The sequence below is a fragment of the Budorcas taxicolor genome, chromosome 13 (genome assembly GCF_023091745.1).
Source record: "Budorcas taxicolor isolate Tak-1 chromosome 13, Takin1.1, whole genome shotgun sequence".
Classification (NCBI taxonomy): Eukaryota; Metazoa; Chordata; class Mammalia; order Artiodactyla; family Bovidae; genus Budorcas; species Budorcas taxicolor.
The window spans coordinates 61,160,311-61,183,841 of NC_068922.1; the positions used below are offsets into that span (position 1 = coordinate 61,160,311).

Here is a 23,531-nt window from a genome sequence, read left to right on the forward strand (position 1 = left end):
CGGGGCTTCAGCAGGAATGGCAATAACAGCAGCTCCTATGCACTGAGCTCCAAGGGGGCATGGCCCAGACCCAGCTCTGTGTGTTCAAGTGACTGGTCCCAGCGACCCCGCATGGTGGGCAGCTGTATTACGTTCATTTCTCTTGACAGAGCAGCCAAGCCTCAGGGAGGTGATGCCACTTGCTCAGGGTCACACGGCTAGCCCATGGCAGAGCCAGGGTTTGTACCCAGACAGTCTGGGACCAGAGCCCCCACTCTGAACCACTGCACTATCTGCCTCTGCGAAATCTTGGATGGAGACCTTGACCGCTCAGGCTTCCATGAACGCTGGCCAGGAGGGCAAGGCCAGGTCCTCACCCGACCCTGCCCTGTTCCAGCAGATGGGTGCGGAGTTCCCCTGCTGCAGGTGCCACATGGGACAGGATCAGGGGCCTCTGGGCTCTCAGCCTGCTGGGCTTGCACTCGGGGCTCAGGGGGGTGGGGCGCCTGGGGGAGCCTGGTTTAGGCTCTTGGTGGGAGATGTGTTATGGGCAGGGACCCTAGGGCCGTGGATCCCTTGCCTGCCTGTCTGCCCACCACCTGCTAGCTGGGCCAGGCCTGTGGTTTCCTCCGCGTTCTCTCAGCCGTGCTGGCCCCGACCCAGGCTGAGCCTTGGCCACACAGCGTGATGATGAGGAATGAGTCACCGCCATAGTGGAGGGGTGAGGAAATGAGGTCCAGCCAGCACCAAGATCCAGGGCCGGGATCCAGCTGGGGAAACCAAGGCCAAAATGAGCAGGCTGCTCAGCAGGGACAGGAGAAGCTGGGACTAGAACCCAGGACCCCAGCTCCCAGCACAGGCCTCATTTCCCCCTCTATGAAACAAAGGACACAGGACAGAGTTTCAGAGGACAGCCTCAGCACCACTGTCCTCTGCCACCCCAAGGGCCATGGTGATAATCAAGAGATAGGACAGGGGGGGCTCAGTCACCATATTTCACAGGTGAGGAAACAGGTTCTGAGAGGGAAACTGATCTGCCTGAGGCCACACAGCAAATGAACCTGTCCTGGGAAGGAAGCCCACCCAGAGCCGTGGAACAGGGCTGATCACTGCCTCTCCTGTCTCTATTCCCTCCAGGGAGCACACCTTACAAAGCTCTTTTTGATTCATCAGGTGCCTCCTTTGGGTTTCCCCTGCTCCCTGGAGGTAAAGGATATGGACTCGACAATACGGAAACAATGAGGGTGGGGGGGGTTCAGAGAGATTTTGCTCCCCTAGGGCCACAGAGCACACCCAAGAGAAGGCTGGGGTGGCAGTCCTTGGTGCGGGACTGAATCCTGCCCGTCTGAGGCTGGGATCCAGCCCCATGACCTTCACTAGCGCTCCCATCCCCAGCAGCCTCGGAGCTACCCTGATGGAGGGAGTGGAGCCAGAGCCAGGCCCAAAGCTCGGGGCTGGGGCTGGCGTTCTGCAAGTCCCAGGCAGCAGACCCTGCCCCTTGCTTGGCGTGCCCTGCCCACCCCCCGTGCCTGTGTTGTGGGCTCCCCTGCATAGTGCCCATCACGATGCTGATGCTATGATCTTCTCTGCAAGGAGCTCTGTTGCCCCATGGGGCCAGGGCCACCAGCTGCTCCTGCGCACCATCGCAGGCAAACCCCTCCCCCTACCTTGGGCTCTGAAGGGTTAACACCCTCAAAAGGACAGCTCCTCTGGTCCCAGAGAGCAGAGCGGAGAGCAGCGTTCTCCAAGACTATTTCCTGCCTCTGGGCCTTGGCCAGGCCCATAGTGACCACCCCCATGGGTCTGAGGCCACATCTGGTTTGGATTACTCCAGGGCTGGTGACGCTGCTTTTTCCTGTCGGCATCCAGTGGCCTTGAATTCCACCAGCCATCTTGGACCCAGCAGGGCAGCTGTGGGAAAAGATTCAGCCAGTGACAGCGCCGCCCCGAGGGTGTGGAGCGGCCAGGGCTGTGCTAAGGGGTGTGCCCACCTGGACCAAGCATCCATTCCTGCAGCTGCCCCACACCTGTTCCTTCCTTCACTCTAATGGGTGTTATTTACTGAGCACCAGGCACCGTACCAAGTGATTCCCATGTGTGCACTCACTTCATCCCACCCGGTGAGCGTGTATTTCAGCAGTTCAGGGATAAGGAAATTGAGGCACAAGGAGCTGACGGACAAGTGCATGGGTTCCCAGCCAGTACGTAGTAGGGTGAGGATGCAAAGCAGGTGGCCTGACTTCAGACACATCCTATCACTTCACTGCTATTTCTTGAGACCCTTTTCTGGGCCTACTCTTAAGCCAGAGCCTGGAGATGAATTAGTCATGGCCTTGGTCTTCGGGGAGTTCACAGTCTCTGGAACCCCGGTGGGAGGTTGGGGATTGTAGTGAAGCTAGAAGGGCGTAGAAGAAGACACTTGCTTCTATTCTCTCCTTTCCAGTGGGAGTGACAGCCAAGCTGAGAGCAAACAAGGAGCAGGCCTTTTCCAGATAGAGTGAGGCGGGTTGTTCTGGGCAGCTCCAAAGACTTGGAACTGAGAACAAGCTAGTCTTGAAGCATCCCAGGGGGCTTTTGCAGACGAGGAAGCAAGAAATAAGTCTGGGGAAGTTGGCAGGAGCCTCAAATGCCAGGCTGAAGCCCAGCCATAGGGAACCATGGAAGGGTTTCAAATGAAAGAGGGACATGATCAGATCTGTGATTTATAAGGATCGCTGCAGTCTGGGACATCACTGATGGGAGAGAGAGACTGGAGACAGGGAGAGGCCAGGGGGAGGTTGGGGCATGACTGCTTGAGGGGGCTGTAAGGACTGTGGGGACAGGAAGAGGGGGCTGCATACAGGCAGAATGGGGTTCACGTGGACCTGTGCACCCTCTCTGAGCCTCAGTTTCCTGTCTGTAAAATGGGATGATAGTACCTGCCTCCTGGGGTCAAAGCAAAAGTGACCTGAGATGTAGAGATCAAGCACCTGGCCAGGCTGCTGAGTTCACGTGTGTTCCACAACTCTCTCCAGTCCCTACTCTGTTCCAGACACCATTCCAGGTGTAGAGGACAAGCAACCAATAGACAAAAACTCCTGGCCTCATGGAACTTCCTTCCTGGGAGACAGACACTGGGCGGCAATAACGAACTTAGAATGAGTTGGTGGGGTGGGTGGGGGACGTGGTGGTCAGGGAGTGAGTCCTGTGGGTGTTCGTGGAAGACTGGTCCAGGCAGAAGGATGAGCAAGTGCAAAGCCTGTTTGGAGTGAGGGTGGGAGAGAGTGCAAGAGGAACCAAAGCCGGATCATACAGGCCTTTGAGAGCTTGGCCTCTGGCTCTGACCAGGAGCCTCTGGAGGATTCTCTGAGATTTAATCCATGGCAAATGGATTTATCCTTTTATCCCCCAGCACACCTTTATTGAGGGCCTGTTACATGCCAGTCAGTGGGTTGGAGAAGTGGATAAAGTAGATAAAGCAGACCGAACCCCTGGCCCCAGAGGCTTATGACACTAAGGCAGAGATATAAGAAAAAGTGAATACACACAGAGATGCATATTTCCACATTACAGTAGGCGCCAGGTGGAGGAAACACATGGGATGCAGAGATGGGGAAAAAATCTAGAGACATCCATTCAAATCAAAGGGTGAGGGGAGGCTTCTCCCAGGAAGTGATATTCAACTTGGCCTCTGGATGCTAAGAAGTCAGCCACGGGGAGTGAGCTTTTCAGGGGGAGGAAACAGCGAGTGCAAAGGCTTAGAGGACTCAGCTGCCTTAACTCACTCGGGAGAGTCAGCCTCCTCTTGGTCTCCCAGAGAGATCAGGGCACCCTGAGGACTGCGGTCTGGAGGAGGCAGCCTTTCCGGGGGTCAAAGGCAGGGTTCTGGCTGACTGTGGGACTAAATGAGCCTCTGGTCTGTTTTTAGCCCAGAACCACTTCCTTTAGCCCCACCAGCTACCTCCCTGAGTCACCACCCAGTTACCAGCAGGGCGGGATTAGGCACCTCGGGGTCTGGACCCTCAGGGACAGTTTTGCCAATGAAAGGGGCAGAGAGGACTGGGCTGAGGGTACAAGGCCCTCCAGCGGGGCTCTTTCGTGTTTCGGGAGTTGACATACCATGTAGTGTTAATTTCAGGCATCCAATTTCATTCATGTTGACTGAATTGTACACATATTGTGCAAGATGAGATTTTCCCATATGCCAGTCCTTGAGAACTGAAATCTTGCTCCATTTTACAGATGAAGAAACTAGCACTCTGAGAGGTGAATCTACTTGTTCAAGGTCATACAGCAAGGAAGTGAAGATGCCAGGAATTGAATCCAAAGCTTCATCTCAGAACAATCTCTCCTCTCCCTACACACACACCCCCAACCTCCACAGTAGCTACAGCCTCCCCTGGGGGGTAAACCAGGTTAAGAAGACAAGCCCCCAGAACCCACGTATTTATTTTGCTTAAACACACACATTGCTGTTTGCATGGACCAGACCCTGTTCAAAGCACTTTGCAAATATTAATTCATGTAATCCTAGCAACAATCCCATGGAGGTAGGCACTGTTAGTAAATCCACATTTTTCAGATGAGGGAAACCCAGAGAGGGGAAGCAACTTGCTCAAGATCACACAGCTGGGAAGGGACAACTGGGACCTGAAGCCAGACAGCTAGGGTCCAGAGCCCTTGCTCTTAGCTGCTGTGCCTACTGCCTCTGGCAGCCTGGCCTCTTAGGAGTGATAGGAGGGGATGTTTTGGCCGAGGATTAGATTCCTGGGTTTGTACATTCCCAGTAGGTAGACATGCCAGGCTAGCTGACACAGCCTCTCCCGTCCTCCTCATCACTGTGGTGGCCCCAGAGGGCCCACGCTCTAAGGGAGAGGGTCTCCCCACCCTGGCCCAGGCTCTGTCTGGGGTGTGGGAAGGAGCCTGGAACTCTGGGCAGTGGAATGCTGTAAACCAGGGAAGGAAGCGGGTGGGCGGAGAGGCGAGGGGGAGATAAGATGTGGAGGGTGGAGAAGCAGCTGAGGAAGGCCCAGCCCTGTGGGTGGGGGCAGCCTCCCTGGAGGCAGAGAGAGCAGAGACCAAAGGACCAGCAGGTGAAGAACTTCCTGACAGCCCTTCAGAGCTGCCAAACTTGGGTGGGAAGAGGCCAGCTCTGAAGGCACCCCACGTGATACGCACTGCCTGGTGTGGAGGGGATTCAGAAATGGGGCGGGAGACGCCCTTTCAGCTCTGATAGTCCAAGAATCTGAGTCGCTGTGATGAAAGACTCTGGAATATTCTGAAGTACCACTGGTTTTACTGTTTTAGATTTGATTTAGCCTGACTCGACTCAGGCCACTCAGCACCCTTTTGCACTCTGACCTGCTGAGAAGGAGTGGAGGTTGGGAGCCCCTCCTGGAGACAGGCCAGCCTCCAGTGTGGAGAATCAGGAGAGGCTCCTGATCCCCTAAGAGCTATACAGTTAAGGCAGCAGAGGGGTACTCCTGCCCTGCTGTGTGGCCTTGGGCACATCACTTACCTTCTCTGGCCTTGGTCTCTCCATCTGTGCTGAGGTGCTTTCTCTGGGTCAGCCCAGCTTAGGGATTCCAAGTCTCTGCTGAGCACGGTCCTTCCCGTCAGGTGGGGGTGGCTAGGCAGGAGCCGGAGGGTGTCTGTTGGTCACGGAAAGTATGTGAGGGCAGGATGCCCAGTGGGTGGGGTCCCCGGGCTGGGCAGCAGGCAGGCAGAGGGTAACGTGAGACCATGGTGTCTGGTCTTCCTGGTCTAGCGCCTCTGGGAGGGGACCCCTTCCAGTATGTCCCCCAGGTCAGCCCCACCCTGGGATTTGGGTTCAAAGAGTCAGGCTGTGCCTTCCTGACTGCAACCCCCTCATCGGGCAAAAGGAATGAAATCAGGGCCTAGAGAGATGGGCGCCGGTCCAGGCTCACATGGCAAGTCCAAGGCAGGCTCTGAGCCCAGGGTCCTGCTTAGGCACTGGGGCTGAGGGGCCCATCTTCACTTCTGGACTCTTTGAGGGGACCTGAGAGGGACATGGAGGGGGCTCGCCCAGCTCTGGGTGTGGCTGACCCCTTTGCCTGTTCCCCTACCACAAATGGGGGCTGGGGGTGCAGTTTCTTCTCCACAAGCCCCCGTCCCAGTCAGATGCTAAACCTCCTCCAGGGGTGGGTGGAGCAGGATGCCGAGGGTTCGGCTCTCCTCCTGTTGGGCCGGCCTCCCCATCCTCTTACTGGCTCCAGGACACAGGCTGGGAAGGGACTGGGGTCACCGGGCCTCCACAGGAATGCACCACAGGGAACGGCGCCGGCAGCGGCCTCTTTCTCTGATCCAGCTGAGATAGGACCCCTGCCCCCTGAATCTGTCCCTGTCTCTGTCTCTGAGCATCTCTCTTTCTCTCTCTCTCACACACACACCCTGAGTCGTACTGACCCACACAGGCACACCCTGTGGTGTGAACCTCTCCTCGCCCTGCCCTGCACTCATGGGGCTCCATCCTGTCCCCTTTCGGCCACAAGGCCACCCAAATGGGACACGACGTCCCCCCGCTGCTCCATGGGTTCCAGGCTGTGGCCCGCACACACGGTGGGGAGGGTCCCCAAACTGGCCAGGCATTTCCCCACCCCCTTCTGGCCGCACTGAGCCTCCCACCCTGCAGATCCCCCCTCCACCCCAGCTCTGGAGTCTGTGGGAACCAGACAGCTGGGGCCGTCCAGCCGGGCTCGCTTCCTCCCAGGCCTCAGGGGACTGGCTGAGGGAGGAGGGAGCCGCAGAGACTGAAGCCAGCGTGGCTGCCTGCCCGAGAGGGGGGTTTCTGGAGGGAACTGGGCTGCCTGACTGATGAAGGGGTCTCTAGCCTCCTGGGTATCATCTCGTGGGACCCAAGAGCCTCCAGCAAAGAATCCTTGGCTCCTGTCTTCTCTCCCTACACCCATGATCCAGACGGGGGACTGAGGTCCCAGAAGAAAGCCATCGGCTTCAGCAAGCCTGGTGTTGGAAGGTGTGGGAAGAGTGAGGTTTCAGGTCTCTAAGTCTGTTCCTCTGATGGGGGACATGAATATACCCACTTCTGCTTCCACCCAAGGGGGCAGCTGAAGAAGGTCAAAGGTCAGGGCTCAGCCTCTTCTGAGCTATACCCTGGATAGCCACCCCCTCCCACTTTAAGGGAAATGTTTTCTTAAAGAGACACCAGGAGACTTCAGAGAGCTGTTGGCTCAGGGAGGTCTCCCAGTCACATGGGAAATCCAGACAAGGGAAGTGTGCCTGCCTTTTGAGCCTTGGGCTCCCTGTCTGTGTTAGGGGTGAGGGGTGGCTTTTTAGCCCTGGCACGCCAGGCATCAAAAAATGCCCCCCTCCCTCTGAGGGGGTCACCCTATGTGCCACCCTGCAGCCTCACTCAAACTGCAAGTTAGGATTGGTTGTTGGGGGGTGGGGGTGGGGGCGGGTAGAGCCACACAGACCTGGTTTGGATTTCTTCTCTGCCACTCATTTGCCATTTGGAGCCAGAGCTAGTGAGCCCCAAATTCTTTGAGCCTCAGTTTCTACCACTGTAAAATGGGGATAACATTCTGTACCACACATATATATATGAGAAGATATATATGAGCCCAGGACAGGATAAATACCACAAATGGTCACAGGTATTGTGGCTGCTCATCATGAGGGAGCCGAGTCACAGATTTTGGGGCTGGAGGGTCAGCCCCTCAGTGCCGCCCAGCCCCAACCCTGCTGGGCATCTCTCCTGATTGGATCCCTCCTCTCTCTCTCTCCCACTCCCTGCTCCCCCTTCCCCTGCCTTCCTGGGAAACCTCCTGAGAAAGTCCCCAGCAGTAGAGAGCCTCATGCGAGACATATCTATCTGGGGTCCCCTGCCCCTGCCATTCAACCCCACGACCACACCCACTCCACATGGAACCAGGCGTCCTGGTATTCAGCTGCCAACCATCCAGCAGACTGACCCTCATCATCACACTGGCTTTATTGGCCCTGAGAGCCACAGAGTAAATCCCCAGGGGGCCCTGCTTCCCCTCACCCCCAAGTCTGTCCAGAGGCCCTAGGGCTGGCTGAGTGTTCACCGCTGCAATCTTGGCTTTCTGTCCCAGATGTCGTGGGCTTGCCAGGCCCGCGTCCTTTGAGAGCTCCCCAGATCCCAGAGTCAGGCTCAACCTGGAGGGCGTAGTTGGCAGGGGCTATGCAGGGACGGCCTGAGGCCGGCTGGCCTTCATTCAAAGAAGAACATTCCTGGCGTCCGGTACAGGCAGGGGGTCAGCCCCAATGGGTAGCTGGAGCTTCCCTGGACAGGGAAGCTGCCTGCAACCCAGGGTTCCTTGGGGTCAGCTGGCAGGGGCAGCGGGGCCCGGAGGGAGGCTGGAGGGGTGGATGGTACAGACGAGGGGGCTGCTGAGGCCAAGAGGTGCTCGAGTCCTGGGTCAGTCCCCATGCAGAAATTCAGCGCCTGCAGCCGGCACTGGTAGCTGCTCCCGATGGTGGCCTCGGGGGTCAAGAGGGGTGCAGGGGCCTTGCTAAACCCCTCAGCCTCAGAGAAGCTGGTGGGAAAGCCAAAAGCAGGGCACGAGGAAGACGAGGTAGCCACAGGGAGCTCCCCTGGGCCTGCAGCCTTGGGCGTGGGGATCTCCTTGGCCTCTGAGGGTGTCTGAGGTCTGGCATCAGTGGTGGCCGGGCACATGCTGGCTGGCAAGGCCCCCATCAGACCCCCATAGCTTAGGCCCTTGGGTTCCAGTGGCTCCGGTGGGAATGGGCACTGTCTGCTAGCTGCGACGTCGGGGGCTCCTGGGTCCTGGCTGGTGGCTCGGAGGGGTCCACGGCGTGCTTTGGTGGGGCCCTTGGCGCCCTCGGCACCTGCCCGTCGGGTGAAGCGCCGGCGGCGGCGCAGAAAGCTGCCATGCTCGAACATGTCATGGCAGTCAGGGTCCAGCGTCCAGTAGCTGCCCTTGCCTGGCTTTCGGTCATCGCGGGGCACCTTGACAAAGCACTCGTTGAGTGACAGGTTGTGGCGGATACTGTTCTGCCATCCCGGCCGGTTGTGGCGGTAGAAGGCGAAGCGGCCCATGATATAGCGGTAGATGCCGCTGAGTGTGGCCCGCTGCCCTGGAGAGTTCTGGATGGCCATGGCGATCAGGGCGATGTAGCTGTAAGGAGGCTTGGTTGGCTCGGCCGCAGGGGCCAGGGGCCCGGGTGGGGGCGGCTGCTGCATGCTGGCCGGGCTGGCCGGGCTGCCGGAACCGCAGAGGCCAGGCACGATGTCCAGGGCTGGTGTCCGGCACAGCCTGCCCAGGCTGGTTAAAAGGCCCACTGGCCCAGCCTCCCAGCCTGGAAAGGCAAGAAGGGGTGGGCCCGCCAGGCTGCCCTCCCTTCCTCCCTCGCTCCCCTCCCCCCAGGCTCAAGAGGGGCGGGCAGGAGAGGCCAGGATTGGGAAGCTGTGAGCAGCTGCCCAGGGTGAGGAGACACGGGAGGGAAGGGACTGAGCCCCTCAGCCCACGTGTGCTGGCTGGTGGTGGTGGTGGAGGACGGATGGGATGTGCACCTGGGCGAGACAGAGACAGAAACCAAAAGAGATCCAGGCAGAGATAGAGAGAATGAAGAAAGGCAGGACAGAGAGGAAGAGAGGCGGGGACATAATAAGAGGGAGACAGGAACACACAGAGGAGACAGGCGGAGACAAGAGACAGCAAGTGGACGCGAAAGGGGAGACACTGAGAGCCAGCCCCATACACGGGCGCACGTGCGCAGAGCACAGAAAAAGAATCACTGAACAAGAGAGAGAAATCCACCAAGACAAGACGAGGGAGACACACACACAGAGACACTCTCAGGAGAGAGCAGAAGTAGGATCTGTGGCTCAAGCACAGGGAGCTTTGTGAGAAGAGCCTCAGGGGCCTCTTGAATCCCCACCTCTGGTTTCCTCTTTCTCCTTTCCTCGTCCTCCCAGGCCCGTGATTCTCTTTCTCCTCCCCGCAGTGCAGAGCACTCGGGGTCACACTGTTCCCTGCCCTTCTAGCACTGGGGTCTGCAAGAGGTGGGGCATCTAGGGTGGTTATGAGAGCCAGCCCAAACCTGGCTTGCTGGGCGCTGGCGCCCTCTAGTGACTAGTATGGGGAGGACAGACCTCAGGCCAGAGACATCCCCCTTCCCAGACGCTCTCAACCAATTCTCTGGCTGAGCCTCAGTTTCCCATCTCTAAAATGGAGCTGATGACTCTGCAGTTGTCCAGGCTGTGGTAAAGCTTACACAGAATCCAGTGCCCTTTTAGAGTTCTGGCACCGAGTAAGGGTTTGGTCATGACGAGGACTGTCACCTTGAGTTTCTCCGATAGCTGCAGCCTTAGGCTGGGGGTACAGCGAAGCCCAGGACAGTCAAGGCTTCTGAAGGATGAAGCAACCTCCACCGTGCTCTCCCAGCCCCAAGCAAACCAAGTCAGCCGGCACCTCCTGCGTGCCACTGACATGCTAGGCCAGCTGCTCTCCCCTCTCGACAGTTGCTTCTCAGACTGACTCTGCTCCAGAGGCCCTCAGAGTAGATGAGGAATCTGAGGCTTAGAGAAGTTAAGTGCCTTGCCTGAGGTGGCACAGCTAGTGAGAGACCAAAGCTGTGATTTCAACTCAGAAGTCTGGACCTCCTTAATGCTACTCCTTCTGTGAGGGGCAGGGGTAGAGGACAGTTACCGGGCCACCGCTGCAAAACAGGTTTGTGACCCCCAAGAGAATAGGGACCATGGTCTGCTCTATCCCTGGTGTGCAGCATTTGCCTGAAACAGAGTAGGTGCTCAATAAACATTTGTAGAATGAATTTTAAAAATAGTGATTTGACTGACTTCTGTCCTTTGTGGAGTCACACAGTTTCTCCTCTGTAAAAGTGGCTTATTTATGTATCACTGAAAAATTTATTACATTGCCATCTGTAAGAGAACTCCCATAAATAAAGTCAGAAATCAGAAAAGGTAAAAGGTCTGATATCTGGGGTAGAAAACAGTGACTTTACTGACAAGGCAGGGTCACTGCCTTCATGGTGGAGCGGGTTCCCTCCCAATTCTCACAGACTCCCTACAACTCACATTTTGCAAAAATTGGTGGGGCTTGGGCATGGGATGGACTCCTGGCTCCCACTTAGGTTCCTATCCTAGGCCTGCCTCAGGTTCTCCAAAGTCAGTATCTACAGGTGGCGGTTTAGTGGTTAGCATTCAAAGCCCCAAGTTCAGGTCAAGTCCTCTGTTTTGGGAGCCCCGACCCCCACTACCTCTTACCCCCTCCAAAGAAGAGAGACTTGTGGCAGGTGGAATGAGGGTCTGGAAACTCAGAATCCCTCAGAAGTGTGACAGTTCTGTTACTGGTTGGGCTTCAGTCTAAACCATACCAAGGGTTTAATTATTAGTAAACTCAGCCACCCCTCCCCTCCCCCTTTTTTTTTTTGGCCAGACTGTGGGGCTTGAAGGATCTTAGTTCCCCGACAAGGGATCCCTCCAACCTGGGCCCCCAGCAGTGGAAGTGCAGGGTCCTAACCACTGGAGTGCCAGGGAACTCCCAGTAAACTCAGCTTTAAGCAAACTTTATAACGGATCAACTGCAGTTAGAGTCTGCTTTAGGTAAACCAGTGTAGACATGTCCGACTCTCAACAAAAAGATCAAGCCTTGTTTCTGTCCTAATTGTTATTTCTGGAGCCTCAAGGTTGAGTTTGATTTCCAAGCCTGATGCCTCAGGTCCAGCTGTCTATCTCTGCGCCTGGTTCCCAGGCTCCAGCTTGGTGGCTGAGTGGTTGAAGGCGGTGACTGGCTTCCACTGTCCCAACCTACTTTAAATCCCCTGGCTCAGTTGGGGCAGGACTAGGGTGGGATCTATACCCTGTGGGGAGTTGTTTTAGTGGGTATGGTATGAAGAAGAAGCCGCTTAGGGCTGACTCAGCTGCATCAGAGGGTGATTGATGCTGTCGGGGATGCTAGGCTGGGAACCTGCCACCCGGGCACCTGGCCGTGGATCTTCGAGTGCAGGAGGAGTTCCCTGGCGAAGACTGGCTCCACCTGCGGGGTGGGAGTGAGGTGGAGGAATGAGCCAAACTTCTCCTAACCCACCCACTTTGTTGAGGCGTGGGGAGTGACAACCCATCTCCACATGCATTTTCACACAGGAGGTCTTCCAGATCAGAGGTCATATGGCAGGTCAGGGGCAGAGCTGGGACTGGAGGGAGCAGTGAGAGGCTATTTAGAGGGGCTGGGTGGGGGCGTGGTTCTCCGCTGGTGTGGAAAGTGACTCACATGGGCCATAATGAGCCGATCCTCGGGCTGGTCCGGGGGCCCTGGGTACTCCTCGCCAAAGCACAGCCGGATCTGGTATTCGGGCTCTGGGCGACCATCCTGTAGGTGGGCTCGCAGTTCTACGGGCACCGAGATGGTGGGGTCTGGGGTGGGAGGATCCCATCTGATGCCCACCTTGTGCTCATATCTCCTGACCATGCCCTGTAAATCCACATCCCCCATGTGCCCAGGCCCACTTCCACATCCCTATGCCTGTCTCATGTCTCGCTGCTAATTCTCAGGCCCTGTGCCTCGTGCCCTCGGCTCACTATCATGCCCACTGCCACTCACCAATGCCTATCTTGCGCCCAGTGCCCCAATGCCCACCTTATGCTTAATGCCCTAAGACAACACGTGCCCAAGTCCTAGGCTTCTGTCCCACACCCAGCGCCCCAAGCCTGCCACAAGCCTACACCTCCACCTCCTGCAGGCCCATGTCCGTATTCGTTCCCACTCTCGGTGTTTCCGTGTCATGTCCTTTGTTTTCAGGTCCATCCCAGGCCCAGAATTCTCAAACCCGTGGCCCGACTGTCGCGCTCTTACCCGCGAGGAAGCGGCGCGTGTCGAGCAGCTGGCAGGTGCGCTCGCGCTCCAGTTTGTTGGGCCGCGCGCGGTGCGGGGCAAGCGGGCCGCGCCAGTACACGCGGCCCTGGCAGAGGCGCTTGGCGAAGACGCCCTCGGGCGCCACCCACAGCAGCACGCCGCGCTCCAGGTGGGGCAGCAGGCGCCGCAGCACGTGGGCGCTGGCCGGCGGCTCCGGGAAGCGAACCTGCGCGACCCTCGGCGGCGGCCCCAGCAGTCGCTCGGCGGCCGCGGTGGCCGCGCGCGGGCTCAGGCTGCAGCCCTCGGCCGCCAGCGCTGTGGCTTCGCGCACCAGCTCCGCGCGGTAGAAGAGCCGCACGTGCAGCCAGCAATCTGCGGGAAAGGGAGCGGGCGCGCCCGGCGTTGGCGGCGCCGGCTCCCCCTCCATCCACACAACCGGGCAGGGGACCCAGCGGTCCTCCCGGCCCCCACCTCAGGAATTTCTGACACTCTCTCCCGTTAAGTGATAATAATTCTAGCAGTAGTGGTGGTGGTAGTATATAATTGCAGCTTCCAGTGTAACTACTTTCAACGGATACATACTTCTAACTACCAGGATGGAACTGGTAGTTGAGCTTCAAAATCAGAGTTTGGAGCTATCAGTAGTACAATGAGGGCGTGATACTGCTGCCCTCCTAGCCCCAGTTTCTGGAATTCTAGGAGCGTCTTCCCAGCAAGGATTTTAGTGCTGGAAGAAATAATAATAATAGCAACAACAATAAAACAGCAGCCTCCAGTTAGCAGGAAGCTCAGTGGTTAGGGCTGTGGGCTCTGCAGCCAGGCCCTTGGATTCTGATCTCTCACTGCCACTTAGGAACTGTGGCCTCTTAGCAACTTTCGCAAGGTTACTGTGTGGCTTTGGGCAGGGTTCTTAATCTCTGTGTCTGGCTTCTGCATCTGTGAAATGACAGGAATGGCAGTATCTATCTCACAGGGCTGTGGGGAGACTTAGAAGGATGCCTGGCATAAGCTACTGCTGCTGCTGCTGCTGCTGCTGCTAAGTCGCTTCAGTCGTGTCCGACTCTGTGTGACCCCATAGACGGCAGCCCACCAGGCTCCACCGTCCCTGGGATTCTCCAGGCAAGAACACTGGAGTGGGTTGCCATAGCCCTCAACAAATGTTCGCTCTTGTTATCTGGAGTCTGCATGGGTGCTTTGGGTGGGAGACAGAGGCTATTTGGCCTCAATCCTGGGCCTTCCCCAGTTCTGCACAGTGGTCAGAGGAGAGGGCCTTCCAGTTCTTTACCAGGGTTGCTGAAATCTTCAGAGGGCAAAGGGCTCCAGGGGTGAACGGGATTCTGTGCCTGGTAGCCTGGGGAAGGAGAAAAAGCAATAAGGCATTGTCTCACCCTGGGTGCCTTTACCCTTACAACAAGGTCACAGAAGAGGCCAGGGAGGGGGCAGGGTTGGGTGAGGAGACCCAGTCCTTACTGTGGTCAGCCAAAGGGCTTGGGAGCAGGAAGTCCTGCTGGGCTAGCCTGGAGGGCTGCTCCTTGTCTTTATCCTCTGTGACTAATCCGGATACATCCTGAGCATTGGGATGAAGGGTGGTAAGGGTAGGAGATGAGACCTGTGGGCCACAGGAGTTCCCAGACAGTCTGCACTGGGGCAGATGGAGGTCTGGGCAGAATGGAGGGCAGCTGGGGTTAATAGGCACTTTGAGGTTTCAGAGCTGAAGATTCTTTTTCCCCACAGAGGTAAAGAGAGAGTTGATGGGGTTTTTGGAGATGATGGGGTCAGAGATGAAATTCATTGTGGTAGGGAGAGAAGTGCTAGGAGTGAATTAGGAGATGGAGTGACAGAAATGGGGGGACAGAGCGATGGATGGAACGGCACCCGGGGGACAGTGGAATGAACCAGGCTAATAGGGTGATGGGGATGGAGCAATGGACTGTAGATGAAGGAGGAGACATGTTGGGGTGGAGTAAGAGCGATGCAGACAATGATGGAGACAGAGATGACGGGAGATGATAGAGAGCTACAGGTGATGAAGGTGAAGGGAATACAATGGTGGAACTGGATTTGGTGGCATGAGTGGGGACACACTGATAGACGCAGTGATAACAGGGGAGAGGGGGTGAAATGGGAGAAAATAGGATTGATGCACATGAGGGATGGAGGTGAAGGTGATGGAGACAATGGGACAGAGATGGTGGAGTTAAGGAGAATAGAATGAAGGAGCTGAAAGTGATAGCAGAGATGGAGAAGAGGTAGGAAGCAGAGCTGATAGAGGGATGGGGACAATGATGGCCAAGACCTGGTGGAGAGGATGAGGTGATGCACTGGAGATTGTAGAGGGGGTGGCATGGGTGTGAGGTGACTGGGTTGGCAAGGTTGCAGGGGTTAGAAGGACATGCTGACCTGCTCTTCTGTCCTGCAGCCTGGCTCTGTCACTCCTCCGGGGGGCTTCTGCTGGCTCTGAAGAATGCCCTCCTCTTTACTGGGAGCACAAGCCCTGGTAACTGGATGGAGCAAGAAACAGTCTGTGGTTTCATGGGCCCCAAGGTGAATCGCTTCAACCTTGTCTGAGATGATCCCAGCTCACTGCATGATCTCAGGCAAGGCTCACCTCTCTCTGGGCCTCAGTTTCCTCTTTTTGGAATGGGGAGATAAACTTTAAGCAGCCTTCTATGTTTACCAGCCCATGATTTTAAGCTCAGTAAGTTCACTCTTTCCCATTTTACAGATGGGCAAGGTGGAGTCCTTATTGCCTAGAGAGCCATTCTAAGCTTCTACCTCCAGGGGGCAGTATGGTACCTGGGTCGTGGGCACCATCAGACAGGAGCCTGTAGACCTTATAGGGGTTGGAGATGTCCAGCTGGCTGCGCTCAGGTACTTCACAGAAGTCAGCACTCTTGTTGAGGGCACAGCGGAGCCGTGTCTTCCAGGTAGAGGGATCCTCCTTGTCAATGCCCTCTAGGTGCTTGCCCTTGTATATGGCCCAGGCCTGGGGATAAGCAGGGGAATTGGGGAGGAATGACCTGGGAGACAGGGCTGGTGCCAGGGAAAGGGATGAGGACTGCCTTGGCTCCCACCCTTTTCTCTCTCTCTCTGCCCCTAGGCTCCTCTGTTCCTCCCTCCCTCCATCCAACACTTATCTTTTGAGCTCCTGCTCCTTGAGCAAGCTCAAGTTATAGACTGAAGGGGAAGCAAGACAGACATCCCTGTTCTCAAGGAATGCAAGTCTAATGGGAGAAGGCAGCTGCCAACAGCTGAAAAGAAATAATTATATTCCAAATTATGGATTGTGAGAAATAAATAAATAATACAATGGGACAGAAAATGATGGCAGTGACCTGCTAGCTGCTGCTAAATCACTTCAATTGTGTCCGACTCTGTGCGACCCCATAGACGGCAGCCCACCAGGCTCCCCAGTCCCTGGGATTCTCCAGGCAAGAACACTGGAGTGGGTTTCCATTTCCTTCTCCAATACATGAAAGTGAAACGTGAAAATGAAGTCACTCAGTCATGTCCAACTCTTAGCGACCCCATGGACTGCAGCCCACGAGGCCCCTCCGCCCATGGGATTTTCCAGGCAAGAGTGCTGGAGTGGGGTGCCATCGCCTTCTCTGGACCTGCTACCTGGAGAGCCGTAAATGAAATCCACATCTACTGCACCATACAAAGTGGACTCCGGGTGACCAAAAAAACAAAAGTAAGGTGAAACCATAAACCTAATAGATTATGTAGGAAGAAATCTTCTAGGGGGCAGATAATGTTTCTTAAACAAAAGTTTGAGGGCATGAACCATAGGCAAAAAATTTGCAAAGTCTGAAATCAGCAAGGGGCTAAGATCTAGAACATATGGGAACTCCTGCAAATCAAAAAGAAACAGAGGACAGCCCCGAAAGAAAAAAAAATCTTATCAAAGGACACCAATGGGTGGTTTACAGAAGAGGAAACCAGTAGCCCACGCGCATAGGAGAAGATGTTGTGACTCATTAGTGCCACAGAAGTGCAGATAAAAGTATGAGATATCAGCTGTAAGCTCACAAAATTTAGCCAGTTGGCTAAGCCAGCTGGCTGGGATGTGGACACTGTTAGTGGAATGGGGGCAGAGTTTCTGGAGGGTACTTAGGCATGCCTAGTCCAGTTAAGTATAAGCATAGCCTGTGACCAGAAATTTCAGTTCCCAAGGCATTCTCACAGAAGCTCATGAAGGGACCAGATTCACTGCAGTTATTTGTGGTCCGGAAAGAAAATTTGTGTCCATCCCTGGGAAAGTAGATGGGGGTGTGTGTGTGTGTGTGTGTGTGTGTGTGTGTAATAGATACCCACTATCGAGTCTGTTCAGCATCTAGAAACAAATTAGATGGACAGAGAACAAGAATAGATCTTCAGAGCTGACTCTGAGTGAAATCAAAGTAAGATACAGAAAGACCTACAACACAAGATGATGTCCCTAAGATAAGAACACACACGAAACAGCAATGCCCACTTTGCAAGAACACGTATAAACCAAAGATACTCATTAAACACATTAGAGTGACTGCTATGGTTGCCGTTTGCTGTTCAGAGGCTCAGTCGTGTCTGACTCTTGCGACCCCATGCACTGTAGCCCGCTAGGCTCCTCTGTCTACGAGACTCCCCAGGCAAGAATACTGCAGTGGGTTGCCATTTCCTTCTCCAGAGGATCTTCCTGACTCAGGGACTGAACCTCTGCCTCCTACTTGGCACTTGGGAAGCCCAACTGTTATGGTAGAGGAACTAAATAAATAAAAAATGGGAGGGACTGCTTTAGAGAGGGTTATCAGAAAAGGCTTCTTGGAGCAAGTGGCATTTGGGCTGAAGCCTGATTGAAAAGAAGGAAGGAGTCTGATGAAGAACTGGGGGAAGGCTGTTCTAGGTACAAAGAACAGCAAGGGCCAAGGCCATGGGGGTGAGCTAGATTTCAAGGAAGGCCAGTGTGGAGCAGAGTAGTCAAAGGGGAAGACAAGAGATGTCTTGCTTGAATTGATCACATTCAGGAATCAGTGGTGGATTGGGCGGGGGGGTGATTTAACTGATAAATCGCACTCAGTTATTGCTTTTGGAGATCCCAGGCTTACTGGGACACCAGACGAAAGCCACATTGCCCGCGTTGGTGTCTCTTGCCAGGGAGGAGACCTTTAAGGCTGGATTTTGCTGTCTGTAAACTGTGCTAATAATACCTAACCTCACGTGGTTGTGGCAGGTGTAAGATGAGTGGTCTGTGTAAGATGCTTAGCACAGCACCTGGCACACAGTCCGTGCTTGTTTACTGCAGAACTTGTTCATTATATTCATGATGCTCTAACTCAAAGGTAACCTGGGCTGAAGGCTCAGGTTGCTATCACCAAGCTGAGAGAGAGATCTTTGGGAACATTGAGTGGCGCTTGGCACACAAGAGATGTTCAGTAAATATTTGTGGGATGGACTGAATTTGGCCTTAAAGGATGAGTAGGAAATAGCCAGGTGAAGTGATATTCTTGGCGGGATAACAGCTTGAGCAAAAGTGCAGCATGAGGCACGCAGGGGACAGTGAGCAGCCTGGTATGACGAGCTGACATATGTATGTGAGAGTATGTATATAGTTGATTCTCATTACTCATGGTAGTTGTGTTTCATAAAATTTACAGATACACTGAGTAAGGGAACACTGAACTATCGCTCCTAAAGGAAATACAAGGCTAAGTCCTTGTCCGCCTCTGGTACATCAACTGGTCAATACATCCTGTTTATCAACTAGTCAATACATAACCTTGTTTTATGTGTGTTTCTGTTGAAGGACACCTTATTGAATATAAACTGTTGATTAATTTACAGTGAACTGATGGCCAACAACACTATAACTCACATCTGAAAGGAACTTACCTTATACAGGTATTTTCTCCAAAAGGCACATCACACCCTTCCTGTGTCAGGAGTCCTAACAAAGCTTCAGCACTGTGTGGGCTTCGGGGTCATTTTAGACAGTGAAATCACCAACAGAAAGCACAAAAAGTATCAAAAATGTGGCACTAAAGATTGTCTCTGAAAGGATACCTGTGAAAGGACAGTAGAAGAGCTGAAACTGGGGTTGTCACCTTGTTCAGCCTCTGCTGGAAGTGTGCATATTGGTGACCCAGTTTTGTTTTTTTTTTCCATTCTGTGAATGACTGCAGAAGTGCCTTGAATATCAATTGGGGGATTATACATAATTTCAGCAAGCAAGAGAATTTGTCAATATGCAATCTGTGAAGAATGAGGATCTACTGCATGTGTTGGGGGAAAGGAAAAGAGGAATTAAGGAAGAAGACAGACTGAAGTTGGATTATGAAGGCCAAGCATTATCCTGTGGGCTCTGAGGTGCCAGGAGGGCATGAAGCCAGGGGGCCACATGTGTGTGTCACTAGTGGGTTGAAGGATGGGTCAAAGCACCCCCAAAGAGGGACAGGGAGGGCCAGTCCACAGAATCTCCCACTTCTGAACAGCACATAGCCTTAAGGTACAGGCCAGGTAACCACCTGTTTGACACTTAATGAGTTCCTTCCGTGGGCCAGGCATTGTGCTCCGGGTCACCATCCATGGGCAGCTGGAGGAGGCAGAGTCATACAAGGCACTTATAATTCACAGGGAAAGTTGTTCAATGGAGGAATCAGAAGGGATCAGGGCTGACTTGGAGAAGCACTGAGAGCTTCCTCAATGCTTTAAACAAATGAATACATCAGGGGAGGCTTGTCTTCAGTAGGGGATGTTTATGCTGAGCATGATGGGATTTGGCCGGTAAAGGAGGAGAGGGTGTTCCAGGCAGGGGGAACGGAATGTACAAAGGTCTCCCAGTGAGAGACACAGGAACCGTTTGGAAAGTGAAAGAACTATCTGGCTGGGTCTGAAGTTGGGGAGGGAGTGGGGAGAGGTGGACAGAGGCCAAAGAGGAGCAGTTTGTGCAGGGCTCTGAGGTCCTGGTAAGGAGTTGGGACTTAATTACAGGAGCAACAGGAAGCCATGGAAGGGAAGGAATCTGAGGAGGGGAGTGCAGAGGCAAGATTTACATTTAGAGTGATCCCTCTGGAGGACAAAGGGGAGAGCCAAGGGACGGGAAAGCAGGGCACTCAGTTGTCCTGGTGAGAGATGGTGGGAATGGATCCAAGTAGATGGCTGAAAGAGCAGTTCTGCAGAAAGAGCCAAACACCTTGGTAATGGGTTAGAATGAGATTGGAAGAGAGGGGAGCAGCCAGGGTTCAGGTGCCTGGTTCTGCAGTCTGGGTGGCGGGTGATGCCATCTCCCATTTTGAAAAACAATTTTGCAGCGGGGAGCTGACAAGTGTGGTCCTAAGGAGGTGCTGAGTTTGAGAGGTCTGGGAGTGCTGGACTAACAGGCTTGGGGCTTGGAGGGGAGGCTGGGAAACACTGGGCTCCACGCTGAAGCTGTGTAAGGAGAGTGGGACACCGGGAGGGAGGCCCAAGAGGGAGTGCTGCAAACACGGAAAGAGGAGGAGAGGGGATGGAGGCTGAGAAGCAGGGGCCCGGAAGGCAGGAGGAGAACAGGTCAGGGTGGGAGTGGAGTGGGCACACAGAGATCCTGGGAACCAAGTGAGACTGTTTCAAGGAGGAGGAGGGGACCACTAGATGTAGACCAACTGAGGCGGGGGAGGGGGTGTCTAAGAAGATGATAGCAATGGCATTCTGAGAGACAATTAGTGACATCAGCAGGAGAAAGAGAAGCCAGACTGTGGGGAGAGGAGGAGCTGAGGGGCTATGAGTGAGGGAGTTGATGACCAGAAGGCCCTTTCTAGATGCTTTATACCCTGTGAAAGTAGAGGGGAGCTACCAGAGAAGCAGGAGCTGGAGGTAGCTGTGGTGTTTGGGATGGTGGCAGTGGTCTGGGATGTGGCTGGTTGCTTATTGCTCATGGAAGAGATCCGAGTTAAAACCTTGATGGGAAAGAGACAGTTTGAGAGGAAGTTAATGGTGACTGAAGAAAGACAAGGCATTCCTGGAGGAGGTCCCTGAGAAGGGCTGGTGTTGGGAAGCACAGAAAATGTCCCGAAGTTGCTGGGGTTAACCGTTTAGGGGTGGGAAGTGGAGGGAATTTCCATCTGTGGCAGTGGTATCTAATTTCCCCAGGAAGAGGGTGAAGTACCCTAGCGGGTGAGGACGGTGCAAGTCATGCAGCCCTTGGCTAATTCGCTTTTAAGAGGGTGGGCTTCCCAGGTGGTGCTAGTGCTAAAGAACCCTCCTGTCAATGCAGGAGACATAAGAGACTCCTGAATTGATCCCTGGGTCTGGGAAGATCCCCTGGAGGAGGACATGACAACCCACTCCAGTATTCTTGCCTGGAGAATCCCATGGACAGAGGAGCCTGGTGGGCTACAGTCCATGGCATGACGAAGAGTTGGACACAACTGAAGCGACATAGCAGGCACCCACGGGAGGGTCTCCCATACGTAGAAAACGTTATCATCAACCTAGAGACAGCCGAGGTTAAGGGCTGAGCGAGTGGCCCGAGATAACAGCGCATCAGGTCGCCCCCAGGCGCTGGGACCGTGTGCATACAGAGCCCTCCGGGAACTAAACTTAGGACCCCCGCCCCCACTCCCTTACCCTGAAGAGCGCAGCGTCCTGCCGCACCTGGTAACCCTGCTTGGCTGCGTGCTTCCAGGGGATGCGGAAGAGGGTCTTGCCTGCGTCCTCCCAGCGCAGCCCCGCATAGCGCCCGCTCTCGATCTGCGCCACCAGCCATTCTCGGAGGCGCAGGGGACCCCCGGCCCCCGCCATGGGTCGCCTGCTGTCGGAGACCTTCCCTTTGTCCCTCCGCCAGGGGTCGCCGGCCATAGGGGAACGCAGTGCTCCGGGAACCAGGTCTGGGGCGCGCGGGTGACTGAACCCCAGGGCGACAGGGGATCGCGCTCCGGGGCCACCTGGACAGCGCGGAGGCGGCGAAAGCGAAAGTCTGGGTAGGAAGTTTCGCTTTCCTTTCTGCTCCCTGGAGGCCCTTTCGCCCCACCCTGTGTCGCCTGGCCTGAAGGGCATCAGTCCTCACACAGTGGGCAGCCTGAAGTACCCTGGGAGGCCAAGACCCACTGGAGGGTAAGGGTGGAGTAGCCCTGGGTTCTACCCGTCCCTAGAGCGGTACTGGGGGCGGGGGGTGGCGGGCACCCAAGGTGTCCCTTGCTCCATCCCTGCACCTGTTTTCCTTTCTTCTCAGCCTCCGGGAAACTTGGGCTCTTTCCAGGACCAGGACTGAAGAGGTGGGAAAAACATAGAACCTACCAAACTAACTCCTGGCAGAACTGGGAGGCAGAGACTGGTTTAAAATGCACACTTCCAGCCTCCAACCTAGACCTGCAGAATCAGATTTCCTGGGCAATAAGTCAGGGAACGTGAATTTTAAACAAGTCCCCCATGGGATTCTGATCCAGGTGATCCATGAGCCACCCTTGGAGAAATATTTCCTTAAATACTGGGAGTCCCCTTCTGACCACTCCCCGAGATGCTTGATCTGGCTTTCCTGCAGTGTCTCAATTGCTCACATCTCAACAGCATGTGAGATGAGTAAAATTACTGATTTTGTCATTAGAAGACTGAGGTCACCCAGTTAGTGCCTGGGGGAGCCAGTATCTGAATCCGGGACTCTGCCCCCAGAGTCCAAGAGCCTAAACGGTGTCCCACACTGCCTCCCAACAGCTGCACCTAGAGTTTATAGATTTCTGGTGGGGACTGTGATACCCCCCTGACCCCCCCACCAGAAGTATATGCAATTTTTTCATCTCTACGTATTTTTTCTGGGTGGCACTAGTGGTAAAGAATTCACCTGCCAATGCAGGAGTCGTAAGAGACAAGGGTTCAATCCCTGGGTCGGGAAGATCCCCTGGAGGAGGGCACAGCAACCCACTCCAGTATTCTTGCTTGTAAAATCCCATGGACAGAGCAGCTTGGCAGGCTACAGCCCACAGGGTCGCAGAGTCAGACATGACTGAAGTGACTTAGCTCGCACGTATCTTTCATCAAACTGTCAAAGGGGGACTGTGATATGAAAAAGGTCAAGGAGCTCAGACTGCTCCACGCTGGCTGTGTACCTGGGTAAACTGAGGCTCTGAGAGGGAGAAACCAGCCCTCCCTGCAGCCAGCACTGAGCAAGATGGGGGCCAGCACTGACCAGAGGCTGGGCACTGTCCCTCGTGTGTACCTGCCAGGGAGCTTTCTTCATGCTCCCCACTGTCTTTTCATATGGCAGCTGCCACCCAGTTCTGACCCTTCTACAGTCACAGCCAGGATTCAAACTTGGAACTGCAGGGCTCCAAAGGGGCACAGAGAATTTCAGATGGTTAAATACAAGAGTAATACATGCATCTAAACAGGAGTCTTGATTGTGTCAGGCAATCTCTTCATTTTTTTCAGTGCAGGGGGCAGAGTCATAGTAACGAGGAGGATGGGGTCCACAGCCTGACTGCCTGGATTCCAATCCCAGCAACGCCCCCCCCCGCCCCCCACCCAACTTGCTAGCTGACTATCTCCAGCACCAAGATAGTCAGTTTCTTCATCTATCAAATAGCAAAGCCTACTTCATAGGGCCACTTGGAGATTCCATGAGATGCAGGTCCAGTGTCCAGCACATTGCCTGACCCACAGAGAGTGCTCAATAAATGAGTGATAATATTATTGCGGTTGTTGAGCCAGAGTGTGGTGAAGGTAATGAAGAGGGGGTCGGGGAGCATCATGAAGGACCTGGAATATCCTATCAAGGGGTTT

The 23,531-nt window shown here is 54.8% G+C and overlaps 2 protein-coding genes across 3 annotated transcripts; both read right to left on the bottom strand.

Moving 5' to 3' along the window:
• Positions 1–7,912: 7,912 nt before the first annotated feature.
• On the bottom strand, positions 7,913–10,793 carry FOXS1 (forkhead box S1). The gene has a single exon (XM_052651171.1). The coding sequence runs from the start codon at positions 9,164–9,166 to the stop codon at positions 8,174–8,176; it is 993 nt and encodes a 330-aa protein (XP_052507131.1). The 5' UTR covers positions 9,167–10,793; the 3' UTR covers positions 7,913–8,173.
• A 133-nt stretch (positions 10,794–10,926) lies between these two features.
• On the bottom strand, positions 10,927–21,884 carry LOC128058677 (interferon regulatory factor 4-like). 2 transcript variants are annotated; one of them, XM_052651169.1, is made up of 8 exons: positions 21,411–21,884; positions 15,597–15,786; positions 15,201–15,301; positions 14,271–14,367; positions 14,086–14,151; positions 12,801–13,172; positions 12,219–12,337; positions 10,927–11,984 (listed from the first exon to the last, which is right to left on the bottom strand). In XM_052651169.1, exons 1-8 carry the CDS (start codon positions 21,810–21,812, stop codon positions 11,874–11,876), a joined length of 1,458 nt encoding a protein of 485 aa, XP_052507129.1. In that variant the 5' UTR covers positions 21,813–21,884; the 3' UTR covers positions 10,927–11,873. The 2 variants fall into 2 exon arrangements, with proteins under 2 accessions (XP_052507129.1, XP_052507128.1); XM_052651168.1 differs by having other exon boundaries at positions 21,384–21,883.
• Between the last annotated feature and the right edge of the window lie 1,647 nt (positions 21,885–23,531).

Coding starts and splice junctions, on each gene's coding strand:
- FOXS1 (XM_052651171.1), bottom strand. CDS start 9,166: ATGCAGCAGCCGCCCCCACCCGGGCCCCTGGCCCCTGCGGCCGAGCCA.
- LOC128058677 (XM_052651168.1), bottom strand. CDS start 21,812: ATGCCCTTCAGGCCAGGCGACACAGGGTGGGGCGAAAGGGCCTCCAGG. Junction 15,302..15,596: donor TGATGGTGCCCACGACCCAG/GTACCATACTGC, acceptor TGCTCCATCCAG/TTACCAGGGCTTGTGCTCCC. Junction 14,368..15,200: donor GCTGCAGGACAGAAGAGCAG/GTCAGCATGTCC, acceptor CCCAATGCTCAG/GATGTATCCGGATTAGTCAC.